This window comes from Meriones unguiculatus, chromosome 9 (assembly GCF_030254825.1).
Source record: "Meriones unguiculatus strain TT.TT164.6M chromosome 9, Bangor_MerUng_6.1, whole genome shotgun sequence".
Taxonomy (NCBI): domain Eukaryota; kingdom Metazoa; phylum Chordata; class Mammalia; order Rodentia; family Muridae; genus Meriones; species Meriones unguiculatus.
Genome location: NC_083357.1, coordinates 23605145 through 23623960, shown reverse-complemented (window position 1 = coordinate 23623960; position 18816 = coordinate 23605145). Strand labels below are relative to the sequence as shown.

At 43.0% G+C, this 18816-nt stretch overlaps 2 protein-coding genes across 14 annotated transcripts in view; one reads left to right on the top strand and one right to left on the bottom strand.

Moving 5' to 3' along the window:
* The first annotated feature begins 5989 nt into the window (after positions 1-5989).
* On the top strand, positions 5990-11885 carry Pdhb (pyruvate dehydrogenase E1 subunit beta). Its single transcript, XM_021647332.2, has 10 exons — positions 5990-6123; positions 6197-6250; positions 7530-7637; positions 7728-7790; positions 7883-7918; positions 8225-8510; positions 8864-8974; positions 9254-9345; positions 10779-10920; positions 11353-11885. Exons 1-10 carry the CDS (start codon positions 6082-6084, stop codon positions 11496-11498), a joined length of 1080 nt encoding a protein of 359 aa, XP_021503007.1. The 5' UTR covers positions 5990-6081; the 3' UTR covers positions 11499-11885.
* Positions 11886-12973: 1088 nt separating this feature from the next.
* The window catches only part of Pxk (PX domain containing serine/threonine kinase like), a 70990-nt gene continuing 65147 nt past the window's right edge, over positions 12974-18816 (bottom strand). For 5 of the 13 annotated variants that reach the window (XM_021647319.2, XM_021647321.2, XM_021647318.2 and 2 more), the window contains one exon: positions 12974-14177. In XM_021647319.2, the coding sequence (XP_021502994.1) occupies positions 13957-14177 (221 nt within the window). In that variant the 3' untranslated portion in view covers positions 12974-13956. Of the gene's footprint in view, positions 14178-18199; positions 18238-18816 lie in introns of all 13 variants that reach the window. The other 8 variants (XM_060390930.1, XM_060390933.1, XM_060390931.1 and 5 more) reach the window with 4 other exon arrangements.

Below are 18816 nucleotides of genomic sequence, written 5' to 3'. Positions count from 1 at the left end.
TTTTATTATAAATAAAAATCCCTTTTTCTCTAGTGTCTCTCTGGGCTTTTAGCCCAGTTGCTGCAATATTAGTTTCCATTTCAGCTAAGCAGATGCCCAAGATAATAGCTAATGCTAGGGAGCCAGCCCCCTTTGACCTAGCATTTTAGCCTGGTAGGGGGGATTTGGGCGAAGATCAATCTTCTGGAGCTTCTTCAGTGCTGAAATTGGACCGTTGGCATCAGGGGCTAGGGAGGCTGAAATGCTAGTCAAAGGCTGGGCAATGGGGCAGTTCCAAGCATCTGGTTAGTTGATCCACCAGAAGAGGCAGGGAGCAGTCATTTCAGTTTCCAGGAAGTGCAGATTTCAGCTCGCAGTCCATAGCTGATCCCGGAACAGAGTCAAACAGGTGAAAATCTGCTGAGACAAATTCAGACTAAAGACAGAAGTTAACATTTATCTATTAAATGAGAAAACTGAGGAATCCCAAGACCAGGGAAAAACTCATCTGGGATCCATTTGAGTTATGCCATATCCAGGTCTCATGACCTTTTGATTTCCTGAAACTCATATGAATTTTTAGTACACAAAAGGAAATATATATTTAAAAACTCAGAAAAGTAACATATCAGCAAATCTATATGAGAGTAACAGGTAAAACTATATCCAATGGAATGGGCACCAGTCAGCTGTTTGTTTTGTATCTTTTATAAACAACTTAACTGTGTTCAGTCTGAAACTCTAACACTTGAACTGTGTGTGGGCCCTGTTGCTAATCAGCCATTAATGAAGCTTGGCCATTTTTTCATACACTCAGCATCTGCTTTTATCCCCCATCTCCATGTCCCACTGGAAAGTTAGGCAGAAATACATTACTGGCTTTACTGCTAAACCCTGGATGCTTGGATTTTTCTTTATAAAGCAACTAGAAGGAATAGGTTTCAGATATTCCTGTGTCAAAGTCTACCCCAGAAATGGCAGATATTAAGAATACTATAGTAAAGGCTATGGCTTTGGGTCAGATATATACATTGAACAGATGTTTTTAACATGACGAGAAACACCTTTAAGTCTATCTCCAGAAGACAACCAAAGGAAATTAAAATCTCAAGCTGGTGACTGAATAATAAGCAGTCAGTGCTCCATCAATTTATCAGAACTCTATTGATCAATGCCAAAACTCTGAACTTCTGAAATTTTTTAACATAAGCACAACAGTAGCAAAGGGGGGGGGGAGAAATCTAAAGTATCTCCCATCTTTAATATGCTTTAAAATATTTTTATATAATAACTTTATATTTATATATCTTAAAAAATTTAGACTCTCCAATCTCTTTTGTATTTATCAACCCTGAAACATTTTCCCAGACCAAATAATACTCCCTAGATTTTTACAACCTAAACTCCTATATCCTCAGACCCTATATAAGCTTTATATTTATTTATTTATCTTAAGACACAGGCAACTAACATGAATTCTGTGAGCAGGGCAAACCTGTTTTTCTTTCTAAATAAGAGAACTAGTACCTAGTAGTTCTAACTAGCTAATGAACTGATCAATGAGTGAACAGTGGATCTAATCATCTCCTCTCTAGCTGCAAAGCTATCATAAACTTAGCCTAGCCATCAAGGTGATCAGAGACCTGAGAAGGATAAATTATAAGCTAAATAAATATACCAATCCATGTGCCGATAAAAATGACAGAGTTGTCTAGTTAGTTAGTTCATCACCTAGGCAGTGTCCCTGGTTCCTGTGGTCTCAGGGCATCCTGAACAGAGGCGGTCTAGCCGACACAGAAGATGAGAGACTGTTTCTGTGGAAAAAAGGAACACGAGAGTTTGACCTTACCTTGCCTCTCACGTGAGACAATAGCTCTCCAGCTGTCCACGGCTTTATCCACAGTTTAGGCTGGGCCCTAGCAGTGGGTCAGTTGAGGCAGTATTGCCCAGTGGTTAGCATACCATAATCCAGAGCCACCATCATCTGTCATGCCCAAATCTTCTCAGAGACCTTGGGGGAGCTACTGCCAGGATTCTGGAACTCTCTGTCACAACAAGCTTACACATGTTAAAATGCCATATTCATCAGATCTGACAAGCTTGAGGGCCAGCATATCTGAATTACTCTTTGTCTACCTTTATCTGCTCTAAACTGTGTCCTATAAAACAGAATGCTATAATCTCTAATTCTGGCATATTTTTAAGATGCATGTTTCAGAACTATATATTCTCAAACTTTATAGTTACCCGTCCTAGGCTTAACCTTAAAAAACTTAAAAGACACTAGGTAAAGCTCAACATCTTAACCAACTGCAGTCGTTAGCATAACTTTGAGTCTGCTCTTTCTGAACTAAAAGCAAACCTTTTAATCAGATACAGTTTATAGAGAAGCTAGCAAATCTTCCTGATCCTACCACTTTGCATTAAAATTGAACAGCTTTGCACTTAGCAATAATCAGAGGACTGAACATAACTGAGACCTAAACAAAGATGGTTGCAAACTCATGGCTCCACCCTCTTTATCTCTGGACCAGCATGGCCACCTGTAACTGAACTCAGCTGGAAGCCCTAAACAAATATGGCAGCAAAACTACAGCTCCACCTTCTCTATCCCTGAACCATCATGGTGGCTAGCCATGTGTTACCTCCTAAGATACAACAAGTTCTGTGAAACATTTACAATTTTTCCATAACCAAAAGTTCTAACATTGTGATTAAATAAATTTTAGAACCAACTGATAACAGAACAGTACAGAACAATTTTAAACTGTACGAACTATTCTGGCCATACCAAACCTATTAGACAGAATTCTTCCCTCCTAAAAGAGCATAAGAAAACATTTTGCAATGAAGAATCACCAGCCTTTTAAATGAAGTACAACATACTTTTAGATACAGTTTTTTTTTTTAAAATCATATTAACTCTCTGGCTATTTATACATACACTAACCTTTTGCAAGATTCCATATACCTTCAGGTTCCTAACTTTGTTCTTCTGGCTTAACCAGACATTCTTAAAAATATCTCTTGCTCTCATAAAAACCCTCATCAAAATCCTTTCTATCCTGACATGATCCTGCTGGAGCCCAGTGTCCACAAGTTGCTTTTTATAGGCAAAGCAAAAACAAGTTATATTAATACAAAAAGAAGTTCAGAAACTGCCAAAGTCTTTTTCTAAAATTACTTCCCTTTAGCAGATATGGTCCAAGGTCACATAAACCAACTCTAAGGAACTTAGTGGAACTTTCTCTTTTGTCTCAACGAGAAGACCAGAGTGGAAACATGTTTTCAGATAAACAAAGCAGCTTAACAAACAGCTCTCCGCAAGATACATGGTAAAAACTGCAGTTTTCTCAATTAGCTCAAACCATATGGCTTGGTTTTATCTAGTAAAATTAATAAAATAAATACCAAAGTTTTTTGTTCTCCCCCAAAGGATCGAGAAACTGTTTCAAACTTTTTGTTAGACTACCCAAGATCATTGTCTAAAATGCCTGATAAACTTTAAACGTTTTATAGCCTTAAACATTTAAACATTTTCTAAAACCTGTTTTTGCAATGTCAAAATAAAGTACCCCTTTTGTAGGAGAGAAGTCACAAAGCATAACCATAATTTTAAAAGTCAAAACCAGATTTTAAAACCAGATTTCACCAGTGTAAACAATACCGCATCAAAACCTCCAGGTCAGGTTCCTGGAGGAACTTTCAGACTAGAGAACAGAAAGTACTGCACATACAGACATTGCACAGAGACATTTAGATACTTACTGCCGCATAAAAACCTTTGGGTCAGGTTCCTGGAGTCTTGGGGTCCCAGGATGAGCCCCCAAAATGTTCTGCCCAGTTTGTGAACCCCAAAAGACCAGGAATAAACTAGACTCTGCTGTAAATACATGAGGTGGGGATGTGAGCTGCAGCTTGGGCTCACACCCCCCACCAACAAAGCAATCAGAGCTGAGAGCCACACGCTCAGGGTAGTTGGGTGATTTAAAGATTCTGGTCCCTCCCAGCATGCCCAAAGCAGGGGTAGATAATTCCTGCCTGGCAAGCATCTATTGGTCAAAATGCTACATTTTGAATTGATTGGCTATAGGAAGGTCCCCCAGACCATTAATGATCTGGTGTCCCTCCCTAGGGGAATGGGCCAGTTTCCTAGCAACTGTATCTCTAGTGGGTGGGAAAAGAACGCAGTAAGGCATTTCTTTCCCTCAGGAAGAACTGGACTTCTCCACCCACCTAGTTCATGCCTTAAATATTAATAATGGCTACTAATTTTTAATTTTTTGGTCTCTCAAGATCAGTCTGGAGCCAGTGAAGGGAAGCCCAGCCTCTGGTAGGGAGAGATTTAGTTTAGGGATGGGGTGAGAAGTACTCGGAGGAGCCACAGGAACTGAGTGAGACTTGTTCTGGATTTGAAACCTAACAATGTATATATACTAAGCTGTTAATAACATGGACATACAGATTCTCTTTTACAATGTAGCATGTCTTTCTAATATAGAACACAAAAGTGTTCCTATCCCCTCCCCCATCAAAAAGGACTAGAATTAGATGGGACTAGAAGGAAGGATTCAAAGCCACTGGAGGTCTCCTCCACTGCTAGAGGAAATTGGAAGCTGGAAGTTATTAAAAATAAGTGTAGGGACACAAAGAAAGAGACCCCCATTTCAACTACAGTGTCTGGACAAGGCAGACTGGAGTCCTGACCAGCAGAGTGTGTTCAGGAAGAGTGAACACACAGGAAGACAGAAAGTGCTTCTCATCTGGTTTTCACCCTAAGTCAGGTGGTGACTGTGTCTGTTCCCAGTTGGCAGAAGTCCTCATCTCACAGTCTGATTCAATGGCTGCCCTGAAAAGAAGCAACATTCAAGAAATGCAGGAGGAAGGGGAAAGAGTCTCCAAAGGAGAAAACGGTCATTTTGCTCCAGGCTGTCAAATTCCAAGAAAGACTAGGCCTTTGTATAAACAAAGGTTTTACTGGGTGGGGAGGATTAAAAATTTGTGTAAACTAGGTGTGGAGGTCATATGTCTTTAATCCGAGCACTTGTAGGAGGCAGAGGCAGGCTAACCTGTGAGTTCAAGGCCAGTCTGGTCTACTTGGTGTTGACAGAGTAAGTTCCAAGACAGCCAGAGCTTACACAGAGAAACCCTGTCTCGTGGGGAAACACAAACAAACAAAAAAGCCCACCTTTGTATGAAAGCCTTTCAAGACAGGGGAGATAAAAAGATTTGAAATCCTCATCCTAAACACAAGTTTTTTTCTAGTATTTGATAGAAAAGACTCATTTGATCTTTCTTACAATAACCACCTCATCAGGCAGCAGTGAAGGAGATTTGAAGGAGTTGAGGCCGTACCCCAGTGTCCATCTTTCCAGTCTGGGTATGCCATCTAAATTCTGTATAACCAGAACAACTTCCTCACCTCTTCATGCCTAGGTGGAGATACCTACAATCGCTTACTCATGAAGCACACATCACAATACTTGGCATACAATGGACGCTTAATGCATATATGAAGCTTATTCAACTGACAGCGTACACTAACGCAATTGTAGGCCCACCCTCCAAAGGAGTGTTTTCAAGAACCACATGGTTCTCAAGGCCCGCAGTGCCTGCAAAGGGTGGCTTTAAGGTCCCTTCATCTGGGTCGATCAGGCCGCACTGACTCAATCCAAACACGTGGGCAGGCAGCAGTCAAGGGGGTGTGCAGGGCGTGCTAGCTGCCTGAGAGCCACGGTGAGTGGTCAGCAAAGTTTATCCCCAGTGCACCAGGACAGAGAGGAGCAGCAACGACACACGACCTCGGCAACCCGGCGACCGGCCAGGAGGGCGAGGCTCGCAGGCGTCACAACCGGCCGTTGGCTAAACTCGAGGAGGCGTGGCCCGTTAACAGCGCACTGTCAAAGCTCAGGGGCGGGGCCTCCGAAGTAGTGCCTTTCTATTGGCTTTCCTGGGAAGGCGGGACTCACATTTTCGCTCTCTATTGGTTCTTCTAGATGGAGGCTGGCCCCAAAGGCGTCACGCCCTACCATTGGCTGCGCGGTACGGGGTCTGCGGCGCTTCTGTGTTGTCATTAGGCGGCGAGTAGAGGACACGGGCAAGATGGCGGCTGTGGCTACCCTGGTGCGGGGACCCTTGCGGCAGGTAGGTGTCCGCCCCCGGCGCACCCGCCGCTGGCCCTGTGCCCTCTCTGAGCTTTCTTCTCTCTCCCCGCCAGGTTTCCGGGCTGCTGAAGAGGCGTTTTCACCGCTCGGCGCCCGCGGCGCTGCAGGTAACCGGCGCGTCGGCGCTGGGAAGGCCGGAAGGGAGCAGGCCTGGGAGCCCGGGGTCGCGTCTGCCCCGAGGCCGGGTGGCATCGCGGGCCCTGGCTGTGGCTGCGTCCTGCCGATGACTAGTGCTGCCTCTGTTCCCGCTAGGTGCCACTCACTCTGACATTCACCCCCTCGAGCAGTATAATCGACCAGCTGCTTCCCTGACTTTTTTACTCCTACCCCCGAATTATAGTAAAATATAACGCTAAAACCCTATGTATTAAAATGCAGAGTGCATTGGTATGGAATGCATTCTTCGTACATACACTATCCATTTCCAGAACTTTTTTGATCATTCGAAACAGGAACTCTGTCCGTTACACGATAATAATTTACACTCCTCCAGCCTCTGTTAAATATATTGTACTTTTCTGGCTCGTGAGTTTGCTTGTTCTAGAACGTCATGTCAGTTGACTCTTTTGCCCTTTTGTGTCTGGCTTATTCAAGGTATCACAGTAACTTTAAGGTGGTGATTGTAGAATTCATACATCAGAATTTGTTCCTTTGAAAGGTTGAATCATATTCTTTGTACATTTTATTTAAACATTCATTCAAAGATGGATATTTGGCTTGTTTCCACGTTTTGGATTTGTAAAGGTTCTGAGAACATTGGTGTGCCGATTCATGCGTGAGTCCCAGCTTTCCGTTCTTTGGCATGTGTATATCTAGAAGTGGAGGATTAGAGTAGCAGCTCCTGCGTTCTGGGTGTTCAGTGTTGGGCCACTGGTGAGTCTTAACACTTAGCCTTGGTTAGCTGTCCTTGCCAGTTCTCTGTCCCTTAGTACTCCCAGTGTAGTGATCAAACAAACCTACCATGTTTTCTACTTAGGAAACTGCCTGTGAGCTGGTTCAGCAATCCATCAGTTTTCTTGCCTGTGTACATCAAGCAGCACAAGTGTTCTGGGAGCTTGTCAGTAACATCTAGTGAAAGACTATTTAACATTAGTGTTACTCTTTAAGTTCTTGGAATTTTAATTTGTATGATACATATGTATCTACTTTGTGTATGTGTGTGAGCATGCAGAGGTGCACTTGAGGTCAACTTCCAGGGAATCAGTGTCCTCCGTCCACCCGTCAGGCTTGGCTGTCTTGCTTCCTCGGATTCTTGGAACTTTAAAGATAACTGCCTGCTTGAATTTTAAATTGATGTTTTACGTTGTGGGCAGCCTAGGTGAGTATAAAAGGGAGTCGCCATAGCATCCTAAGTAATGCTGTTTTCCGTTTATATAACTATGGCAGGTGACAGTTCGTGATGCTATTAATCAAGGACTGGATGAAGAACTAGAAAGAGATGAAAAAGTATTTCTGCTTGGAGAAGAAGTTGCCCAGTATGACGGTGCATACAAGGTACCTGGAATAGGTAAACTTATATAAAATTAAAAAACACCCATTTGCCCTGACAAAACTTGAAAATCATGGGTTAAATCTTAATTGTAGGTTAGCAGAGGCCTATGGAAGAAATACGGTGACAAGAGGATCATAGACACTCCCATATCAGAGGTATGCCTTCCAGACAAGCTTTGAGGGCTCGGTTGAGTATTCATAGTTTTAATTTCTATGGACTTTTTCTTAGGCTGGTGTTTGCTTTACAGATGGGCTTTGCTGGAATTGCTGTTGGTGCAGCTATGGTATGTAATGTTATTTATGAAGCTCATCCAAGGAGATTTCCTTTAATACCTTTTGAAAATGTTGTTTGCACTGGGCTTTGTAGCATTCTTTAATCCCAGCACTTAAGAGGTAGGTGGAGCTCTTGAGTACAAGGCCAGTCTGGTCCACACAGTGAGTTCCAAGACAGCCAGGGATACACAGAGAAACTGTTTCAAAACAAAAACAAAAACAAAAACAAATGTTTGTGTGTTGGAAGAATGGAGTGGTTATTCACCACTCTTTCCTGTTGTACTTAGCTTTTAACATTGATGTTTTCCACTTGACAGGCTGGATTGCGGCCCATCTGTGAATTTATGACCTTCAATTTCTCTATGCAAGCCATTGACCAGGTTATAAACTCAGCTGCCAAGACTTACTACATGTCTGCCGGCCTTCAGCCTGTGCCCATAGTATTCAGGGGGCCTAACGGTGCCTCGGCAGGTGTCGCTGCTCAACACTCACAATGCTTCGCTGCATGGTATGGGCACTGCCCAGGTTTAAAAGTGGTCAGCCCCTGGAGTTCTGAGGATGCAAAAGGACTTATCAAATCGGCCATTCGTGATGATAATCCAGGTCAGCTAGTAACCCCTGGGTTTCTTTTGAACATTAAAAATGACATGAACTCTCTGCATATAAGGAGCCGTCAAGGGCGGCTTAGCTCGTGAGAGACAAAGTGCTAATCATCTCTAGACAGTACGGACAGTAAAAAGGTGGTTTTTCTTGTCACTCTAAGGGGTTGGTTATTCACTGTATACCCAAACCATTGGTTTAACCTCTTTTGCACAGACTGCATGTGTCAGCAAGTAACCATCCCTGAAGCTTCTAGATGTGATAGAAACCAGGTTTCTTATCAATAAGATGAATGATTTTGTTCTATATGCATTTTGTATGTAGTTTGTTGTTTGAGAGCTTATAATGTCTTGCAGTGGTGGTGCTAGAAAATGAACTGATGTATGGAGTTGCATTTGAACTTTCTGCAGAAGCTCAGTCAAAAGATTTCCTGATTCCAATTGGAAAAGCCAAAATTGAAAGGCAAGGTAAGAACACCTTGGTATATATTAATCATTTTTACTGTAGCCCTATGTTTGCATAAGTCAGAAGTTACTGCTATGTAGCTTAACTTACAAGGGATAGAATGAATGATCTCAAGTTAGGCTTTTTTGAGTCTGTGTGTAGGTTGTATTTCTTGTCCAAAAATATAGCCTCATTGCCCAGCTTAGTGAAATAAGCTGAAGGGTTGAAAAGACGAGCTGTAGCTGGCTGCAGCGGGCTACATTAGTTCCATTGACGTCGAATCGATTTCCACTTTATTTCAGGGACCCACATCACTGTAGTTGCCCATTCAAGACCAGTGGGCCACTGCCTAGAAGCTGCAACCGTATTGTCCAAGGAGGGAATTGAATGTGAGGTAAATGGACATTCACTTGCCCTCCCCCTCCCCCATCCTCACTCCACCACCACCACCACCCCAAATCAAAAAGTCTCCTTTTAACACCCAAGGCTGAGTCATGCATGGTGATGCATGCCTTTAATCCCAGCCCTCGAGGAGGCAGAGGCAGATAGATCTCTGAGTTTGAGGCCATCTGGTTTATAAAGTGAGTCCAAGACAGGCAAGGCTACATAGAAACACTGTCTCGAAAAATCCGAAGCTGGTGAATTGGCTTAGCAGGTAAAGTTGCTGCCAAGCCCTGGTAATGTAAGTTTGATTCGTAAGAGCCACGTGGTAGTTGGAGAGAACCAACTTCTGAATGTTGTCTTCTGAACTCTACATGTGTGCCGTAGCAAGCTTCTATGCGGTATTGTATGTATGCATGTGCACGCACACACATTCTTACACTCTAGCCAGAAGCTCTGAATGGTGCCTGTAATCCCAATACTTAGGAGTTGGGCAGAATCACGATTCCCAGGTTACCCTCAGCTCTGTCTTGCAGTCTGTCTCTGCATAAAGTCAGAAGTGGAGGCTGTTCGCCACAGACTGGTTCGTTTAAGTCCAGTCTTGTTGGGCTGGGAGATGGCTCATTCAGTGCCATTGTACATGTGGCTTGCTGTGCAATCTTGAGGACCTGAGGTTGAATCCCTAGCACTCACATAAAAACAAAACAACTCAACTAGCCAGCTGTGACAGCATGAGCTTGCTACCCCAGCACTGGGCACAGAGTGCTAGGAGGATCCCTTGGGCATGCTAGCCTGGTCAGCCAGTCTAACCAGTTAGCTCCAGATTCAGTGAGACCATTTCTTAAAAAAAAAAAAAAAAAAAAAAAAAAAAAGAGGCAGAGAGCAATTGGGGAAATCTGAGGTTATCTCTGATTCTTCACATCTGTGCATATACAGTCACACGGAGCAAGACTTCAGAAGTAACTGAGTCTAATCTCTGGTGTAGAACTTACCAAGTCATTCTCTTATGAAATACAGTAATACTTTCTAGGCTATAAAAAGGATAGAAGCTGTATAGGGTATCATGGTGTAGGCTGGTGCACACTACGCACTTAGTTGCTTATTTTGGTAGGAGGAATATTGAAATCAAGGAAGGTAAGTGACTCCTATAGGTGAGCAAAGCTTTCTGTGTTGGGATACAGGTTTCTGCTTTAATTATAAATTCCCTTTCTACTTTTTGCTAGTTTGAGACAAGGTCTCTCTGTAGCCAGCACTATCAAACTTCGGGTCCCCCTGCCTCAGCCTCCCAAGTGGTGAGGTTACAGGTTTGTACTACTATATTTTCAGTCTCCATGTTTGTGTACCTATTGATACAAAGATGAAAACAAAAAAGTGGTGTTTTGGGGTCAAGGCTGTCTGTATTTGTCTCTCAGTTTCTATAAAGCCTATTTCCTATAATATCTTTAGGTAATAAATCTGCGTTCCATCAGACCAATGGACATTGAAGCTATAGAAGCCAGTGTCATGAAGACAAATCATCTTGTAACTGTGGAAGGAGGCTGGCCACAATTTGGAGTAGGAGCTGAGATTTGTGCCAGTATCATGGAAGGTATTGGAAAGAAACTGGTGGGGCTGGAGAGGTGACTCAGCAGTTAAGAGCACTGGTTGTTCTTCCAGAGGTCCTGAGTTCAATTTCCAGCAACCACATGGTAGCTCATGACCATTTATAATGGGATCTGATGCTCTGTTCTGTCATGCATGTGTGCATGCAGATAAAGCTCTCATATACATAAATAAATATATTTAAAGAAACTGGTTCTACAACACAGGCAAACTATAGTGAACCCTGTGTACTTGAGTACTGACTGGGAAGAGAGGTAAAGCTAGCAGTGACCGAATGGCTTCAAGTTGTTAGGGCTCTTATCCTTTGGGTGAGTGTTGTAAAAGTCAAGCCAAAAGCAGGCCCTGTAGCTAGATTCATTGCCTTGTTTTCTCTTCCTGAGTCCCAAGTCTGCCTCTCACCTGAGCCTCCTCTTCCTAGGCCCTGCATTCAATTTCCTTGATGCTCCTGCTGTTCGTGTCACTGGTGCTGATGTCCCAATGCCTTATGCAAAGATCCTAGAAGACAACTCCATACCTCAGGTCAAAGACATCATATTTGCAATAAAGAAGACTTTGAATATCTAATTTGGACTCTGAATGTCAAGTCACTGAAATTTATTTAAAATACTTGTTGGGACTTTACCTGACACGTCCTGTGAGACTTTACCAGTCATAAAGTTAGCGCTAAAGCAACAACAGGTGTCTCTGTGAGGTAAGGAGTTTAAATGTGCTTCTGAGTGGAATACTCTCCACTCCCCATGCTCTATTTTCTTTGTCTGTTACTGTTGTCTAAATCTTTGAATAACATTAATGTAAAGACTTGCCCTCTTTCACTAGAAGGGGCAAGGTCAAAACGTTGCGGCGTCCTGATGAAAAATATACCCCAAGAAGATAACTTCTATGTCTAAAGAGTATATTATCTACATTTGCTGTTAAATTGTTTTGATAAGGAATAAAGGGGATTCCTACCTATGAGTAATTATATTTTTATAGCCATGAAATAATGTATGTGGAAATCTTGGAGTACTAATGAGAAATTAATGTCAAGGCATGGTGGTGTATGCCTTTATTCCCCGCACTCAGGAGGCAGAGGCAGGTAAATCTGAGTTTGAGGCCAGCCTGGTTTACAGAGTGAGTTTCAGGACAGCCAGGGCTACATACAGAAACCCTGTCGTGAAAAACCAAGAAAAGAAAGAAATTGCTGTCAAATGGAAAATAGCTTGACATGGTGTATAAAGCAATTGTAGCTTCTTTAGTTTTTTAGAGAATTTCACTGTATCCTTAACTGGCCCAGAACTATCTATCTGTAGACCAGGATTTCACAGATTTGCCTGTCTCTCCCTCCCTAAGAGCTGGCATCAGAGGTGTGTGACACCACGCCGGGCCCTAATTGAAGCCTTTTTATTTCCAGGGCCATGTGCATGTTAGCCAGGAGCTCTACTACTGAACTATATATATCCCCACCCTAACTATTTGCTTTTATTCATACTATGCAAAAACTGCAGATCTCAGGCCCAGATTTCCATCAGCAACTGGTCACTAGTGCACACTGCATGTGTCCACAGCTTCAGCCTTTTTTTTTTTTTTTAGGCAGGGTCTTGTGACTCTATAGTCCAAATTGGCCTCAGACTAATTATGTAGTAGAGGATGATGACCTGGAAATTTTGGCCCTTTTTCCACCTCCCAAGTGCTTATAGACATGTACACCATGCTTAGTTGATGCTGAGCTGCACAGATCCAGGGCTTCCTGAGTGCTAGACCAGCACTCTGCCAGCTGAGTTGTAGTCCTGTCTGTAGACTTGTCAAACCTTAATTTTAACAGGGCTCCCTTTCAAATGTAAGGAAAATTTATGCCAGGCACTCCTCCACATTCCCAAACCAGACATTCTGTCATATGTGAGCCTCTTCTAAACAAGTTATGAAAGTATACAGACAGTCTCTACCTAGTAAGAATGATCAGCACTTACAAAGGAGATAGGCAGGCAGGATAGAGGGAGGGAGCAGAACTTGTGACACCACACTTTGTTCTCATCTGAATAATACCTAGCAAGGCCACAACATACTTTTATGACATGATTTGCTTTTAATAAAAAATACAGCTGAACATGTATCACAGATTATATGAAACTATACACGATGACATTCTTTCTGCATAGTAACCAACACTGATGTGTGTATTTGAATTTTAAAATGGATTTTTTATAATCCTTTAAAGTGCAGTTTATTTAAAATGAAAATTTTAAATTTTAAGAAAATCATAAAATAAAGGATTACTAATAACTGAGTAACATCAAAAAGATTCTGAAGTTGGATAAATCAAATCAGAAGTGATTGCTATAGATGCCAGATTTACTTGTAATGCTGGCCCTCCCTCTACCCAAAGTGGACGTAACTGCTGAGGATTAAGTCCTTTACCTAGCAAGACCTTTATCTGTGGTTAATGTTCTGTTTCAATACAGTATAGCTGAGAACAACTATGAATCCAGAGTGGCTGCTCAGCACAGTGAGATTCCCACTGAACTTGAGGCTGAGTAACTCTCCTTGTCCTGTATGAGGGAGTGAGAGCTGCTCCTCTGCCTCATAGGGGCACCACCTTGGTTACAGAGTTAGCGTCTGAGAAGGGAGGGTTGCACAAATGGAAACTACCTAAGAAATAATCAAAATATGCTTTAGAGGAATGAGCGAGAGAACACTTCTGATATAGTGGGAGGGGCAGTCACAAAGGCCATTTGCTGCTGTGACAAAATATTGTCATTGCTTTTGTTTTTTGTCATTTTCCTTTAGCTGGTGAAAACAATGATTCCCATATGCCACTGCCCCTAAAGGAAGCCCATTAGAGTCACAAAGGAGTAAAATACTCATTAAGGCAGCAATGCTGGCCCCACTTTATTCTACTTGGAGAGCATTTCCCTCTTGAAAAGCCTCTTCACTGGAGTTTCTGCAATGCTGGCTGTGCTGGCTCTGCAAGGACTCACCTAGGAAGAAGACTTCAGGGGTACGAGTGGGACAGAAGAGCTTGCCCTCCCAGTGTAAACAGGAAGCATCAGCCAATCTTAGGAGCACTGTGATCACAAGTTTTGGCTTTCCTCAAAGTTCCCTTCTGGAAATTCTGGATGGAGCTGAGCAGGGCCCCACGGTTCACACCATTCACAGCCTGGGGCAGGAGTGGAGTAGGCATCTCTGTGCCTGAGGTTGGTGAGGGACCTGCTGGTGGAGGTGGAGGCGGAGGTGGTGGAGGAGGTGGAGGTAATGCAGAAGACAACCCTGCAGAGGAAAGGGGAGAAGGTCAGCATTCCACTTTTCCACCTACCCTACATGCTGCCGCTACTCAGGCCAGGGCACAGTGGACACTGGGGAGACTAAATGTTCTCAGAGGGGCAAAGGATCCAGTATTTAGAGGGTCTTCAAACACTGATTACAAAAAGAACTAGAAGCAACAAAGGGGTTTAAAGGTTATTTCCTTCAAGTGACACACATGTGAAAAGAGAACTGAATCAAGTATCGGGTTACGTGAAATCACACAGTGACATCTCTCCCTGGAGTAGCTCTGACTCCTTTTCCAGCTGTATAGCTTAGGTTCAGGTCAGCTCTACCTATTGAGCTCATAGGTGAGACAGATTTCTGTATGTAGAGTTGGGCCAAAGGGATGAACAATCCCTAGCTATTGCTTCAGGCAATATTTAAAGGATGTACCTAGCTAGAGTAGGCCAGCAAGCCCCAGGGATCTTCCTGGCATGACCTTCCCAGCTTTATGGTTTTACAAGCATGTGCTACTGCTCCTTGCTGTCTGTCTGTCTGTCTGTCTGTCTATCTATCTATCTATCTATCTATCTATCTATCTATCTACTTACCTACCTATGTATCTTTAATACTCATTTATTTTGGGTGTTAGGAATCCAAATTCAGGTCCTCGTGCTTGCATGGCAATAGCATTTTTATAGACAAGCAATCTTGCAGCACCACACAACTGCAAGTTCACTTGAAAAGCAGGTACTATTGTAAAAGATCCAGAACATAAAGAGCCTTAAGGTTAAGTGTTTGGAGAGTAAGCCACTACATGGGAAGTAGAGACAGAACCTGGAAACAAAAGCAGGGGTGACATTTGTTGAGCTGTTACAGAACGATAAGCCACTCGGGATTCTCAACAAGGAGCCAGTGCTAGCTGAGAATAGTTTCCTATTGGGCTGCATTAAAATAATATAAAATGTGAATACCTGTCAGCAGGAATTTAGAGAAAAGGGCTCTCCCTGGCAATGACATTTTTGGGGAAATCTCTCAAGTACTATTCCTTTTCACTGTAGCCTAATCCAAGAACAGAATGAGTCCACATCAAGTGTGTATGTGTGTATCTGCTAGAGTATCAGGGACCCTGGACAAAGAGGGAAATTGGGTATCTGAAACATCCCTCTGCTTCTAGGCACCTGTGTATTTGAAATATTAATTTCTTAAGCGTTGTCAAGGTTTAGGAGCCCCTTTACTTGCAGAGCCATCTAGCCAGTCTCCAGATTTCATTTTGTTGTTTTAAGCTTGATAAACTGTTCTCTTCAAAGCAATGTACAGGAACATTCCTGCATATTAGATTTTATGGCAGCTGTGAATGCTGTGGTTCTCTCAACCCTACTTAGCAGTTGTTAACTCTGTTATCTAGCCCTCCCTGGGCCACACCAGGAGATACTCTGCTGGGTGGTTCCCCCACTGCTATGAACTGCAAGACACCTTGTCCACTAACTGTGGATAAAGAATGAATGGCTCAAGGTCACCAATAAAATACTCAAATAAGTGTGTTCTTCCCACCAAGTGTGACAAGCAGTGGTCAGAATTTGGCCATTCACAAAACCCACTTACCTTCCTTTATATTTTTACCTCAACCTAAGGCGGCTGAAATGAAAGGATTACACAAATGCACATTCTCATGCTTTGCAATCATGGAATTCTCAATAATGATAGCAATACAAATAAAGATTAAGTACAGACAAATGGACAAAATGTAATTTACATTGGTTTTAACAATGAATGAAACTCAAGTATATGTTAGGGTGGATTGTGAAAAGCCATTCCCGGCTCTCTGTTATAAAGGATGTAAAGCCTAAAGTGACTACTGAGGTGAGAAGCCCAGATGGAAGGAGGGCAGAAGTGTTCCTCTTAAGGCATTTAGGTAATGACAGTGGAATGCTGGGGTTGGGGTGGTCTCTCTTAAAGCTTTTGGAACCAAGTCTCTTGACTGACAGCATGCAGTACCAAGGTTGCCAGAGGGGGAAGCTGTGCCCATATGGGGATGAATGGCTGCTCTACACCAGACACTATATTGTAATAGCCAGAGGAGGGCAGTAGAGTGTATTATGATCAGGGTCAGTGTGCACCAGGAACTAGCTCCTAGTTTCCACCTCCTTTGTGTTCAGACCCCTGGCTGAAGAGTCATTGCAGGGTTAAGGTGTCAGAAGACAGGCTTGGACTGTAGCACCACTGGCGGCCCTGCATCCCAAGACTGGCTGCCCTCTAGCCCAGGGTTCAGGAAGGCTAGAGACAAGCCCAGGGGCTTGAATTCAAGGGTGAGGGTGGTAGTCTTGGCATATCACAGCATGGCTTCACAGAGAACCAACTCTTAACTCTGGCTGGCCTCACAACCTTACATGTGCTACCAGAGTTTGGGAGTTGGAGGTGGTTTCAGTAAATTAATTTTCATTTTCTAAATGAAGGCTAAAATTCAATTAACAACCCCACAAGATGTTGTAGTATCAATATACCATCTAAAGTACCAAGCCCTTATAACGAACAGAAGAATGAGCATCCTAATGGCTGCTTACAGGGAGCTGGGCTAGCCTGTGCCTGTGTAACAAACAAGAGGGGACTATGTGATAAATGGAGCTGCTCATTCCAGTGGGGGAAGAATAAACCCTGATAACCTGCCCACAGGGAGCTGGACCAACCAGTTCCAAAGGGCTTGATGGTCTACGGAGCCCATTTTTCCTCATTTAAGTGTGTCAGAATTATAGCAGGACTTGCTGTATACACTAAGGCAAGGAAGGGTAAAATCCAGCCTCCAGGGGATACTGCAAGTTGAGGGGAGGCCCTAAGAACTAGAAGGGCAAAACTGTAAGAGGCAGGAACATACTGGAAGCTAGGTGTTGGAGGATAAGCTCTGTCCATTCATTGTCTTCAGCCTTTTTAAGAGTCTGTTAGCTTCTTATAAAGGTTAATGTGTCTAAGATCAAACCATGAGTAACAAGTCAGGAAAGAACAATGGGAAGGGACAGAGAACAAACAAGCTGACAATCTGCCCTGTGTAAAACCTGAAACAACTGACTGATGCATGGACTCTAATTATGTGCCAACACTCTAATTATCCCCAGGCCACAGACATGAGGAAAAATTCCATGTTGGACTGGGGGTTATATGAGGTCACAACTAGGATGGGACATGCTCCTAAGAGTGCGTCTACAGTGACAACCAGGCCAGGCCCGAGTTCTCCTAGCTCATGTTCTCTTAGACAAAAATCCCAATACTAGCTGATCTTTCCCAGAAGCCCCTCTACCATACTCAATAGGAATGTGGCAATCAGCCGAGGGCCAGAAAGAGGTACACAAAGAAAAATTATGCAGTTTAGATCTTCGGAGGGTTGTTGTACCAGGCACATCTGTAATACTCTTGTAGAAAGGACATTTGGAGTTACTTATTCTTGAGCCAGGTCTAGTAGTTTCTTCAGGTTTGGGTAGCTCTAGATGGGTAGGTCAACTGGCCACTAGACCATACCAGACCCAGAAGAGAGAGGAGCCACACAGGGACCCAGCATTCCTCAGCTTTTTGGGCCACCTCTGCCTTGGCCTTAAGCAGATGAGGAGACTTATGACTGAAGAATTCCCAAGCATGTGTCAGAAACAACTTTTTTTCTGTCTTATAAAAGCTAGGAATTTAAGCCAATAACCTAACTGCTTAATACTACATCCTCTTCACCAGTAACTAGGAACCAGTATTTCTGCAGCATGACTTTGAGAGTAAGTTTCCAAAATTACACTCAGATGCCATTGCGATGCAATTAGAACTCATATTGCCAAACTAAAATTGGAGTGGAAAATGAAGATTTTAGAAGGTCATGAAGGAAATGAAATGAATACGAATGAAGTGATTTGGGGGTCTTTTAAAGATGCTGTGTTTCACTGAAATGTACCAACAAAGGAGTGGTCTCTGTTCTGCTTCCAGTTCTGTTCGCAGTGATACAAATGCATTGGGTCCAGTCTCACACACAGAAACACAGCATCTTTAAAGCTGGATAAATCAGCGTAGCTTACTTTACCGAAAATTCACGTTCAAAGTGGTGCATGCTCTACTGAAGACAGCGGAGAGAGAGAGAGATGGGAGAGAGACATTATTATTATTCAAGAGTTTAGTGTAATCAAATAGTAACAGTAAAATGTTAGTCTGAAATGCATACTAAGCATTCTCGCTGCAAAACTAGGGTACGCTTAGCCACAAAATGCCTTGGTTTACAAACATGAACCTTTCAGGATACAGCAAATGAACATGCTACTTTCCTGTTTGTTTTTCGAGACAGTGTTTCTCTGTGTAGCCTTGGGTGGCCTGGAACTCTTTCTGTAAACCAGGCAGTCCTTCAATTTACAGAACTCTGCCTGCCTCTCCCAAGTGCTGGGATTAAAGGTGTGCATCACCACTCGGCTAGATGCTATTTTTATTTAGTTACAAGCACAGGAGGCACTTCAGAAGAGCACAAGTTAAGATGCCAGTAACTCCTTCCATATTTTATTACCATGCTTTATCAAGAGCTGAAAAGGAAAACTGACTGCTTTACCAAAGAGTCTGATAATAATTTACTGCTTAAGCTGGCTGTGGTGGCTCACACCTTTACTCTGAGCATTGTGGAGGCAGAGGCAGGCAGATCGCTGTGAGT

What these genes read in the sequence shown, in the direction of transcription:
- Pdhb (XM_021647332.2), top strand. Translation starts at nt 6,082, where the DNA reads ATGGCGGCTGTGGCTACCCTGGTGCGGGGACCCTTGCGGCAG. An exon ending in CATTCGTGATGATAATCCAG is followed by an intron (nt 8,511 to 8,863) that starts GTCAGCTAGTAA and finishes AATGTCTTGCAG; the next exon opens with TGGTGGTGCTAGAAAATGAA. An exon ending in AGGAGGGAATTGAATGTGAG is followed by an intron (nt 9,346 to 10,778) that starts GTAAATGGACAT and finishes TAATATCTTTAG; the next exon opens with GTAATAAATCTGCGTTCCAT.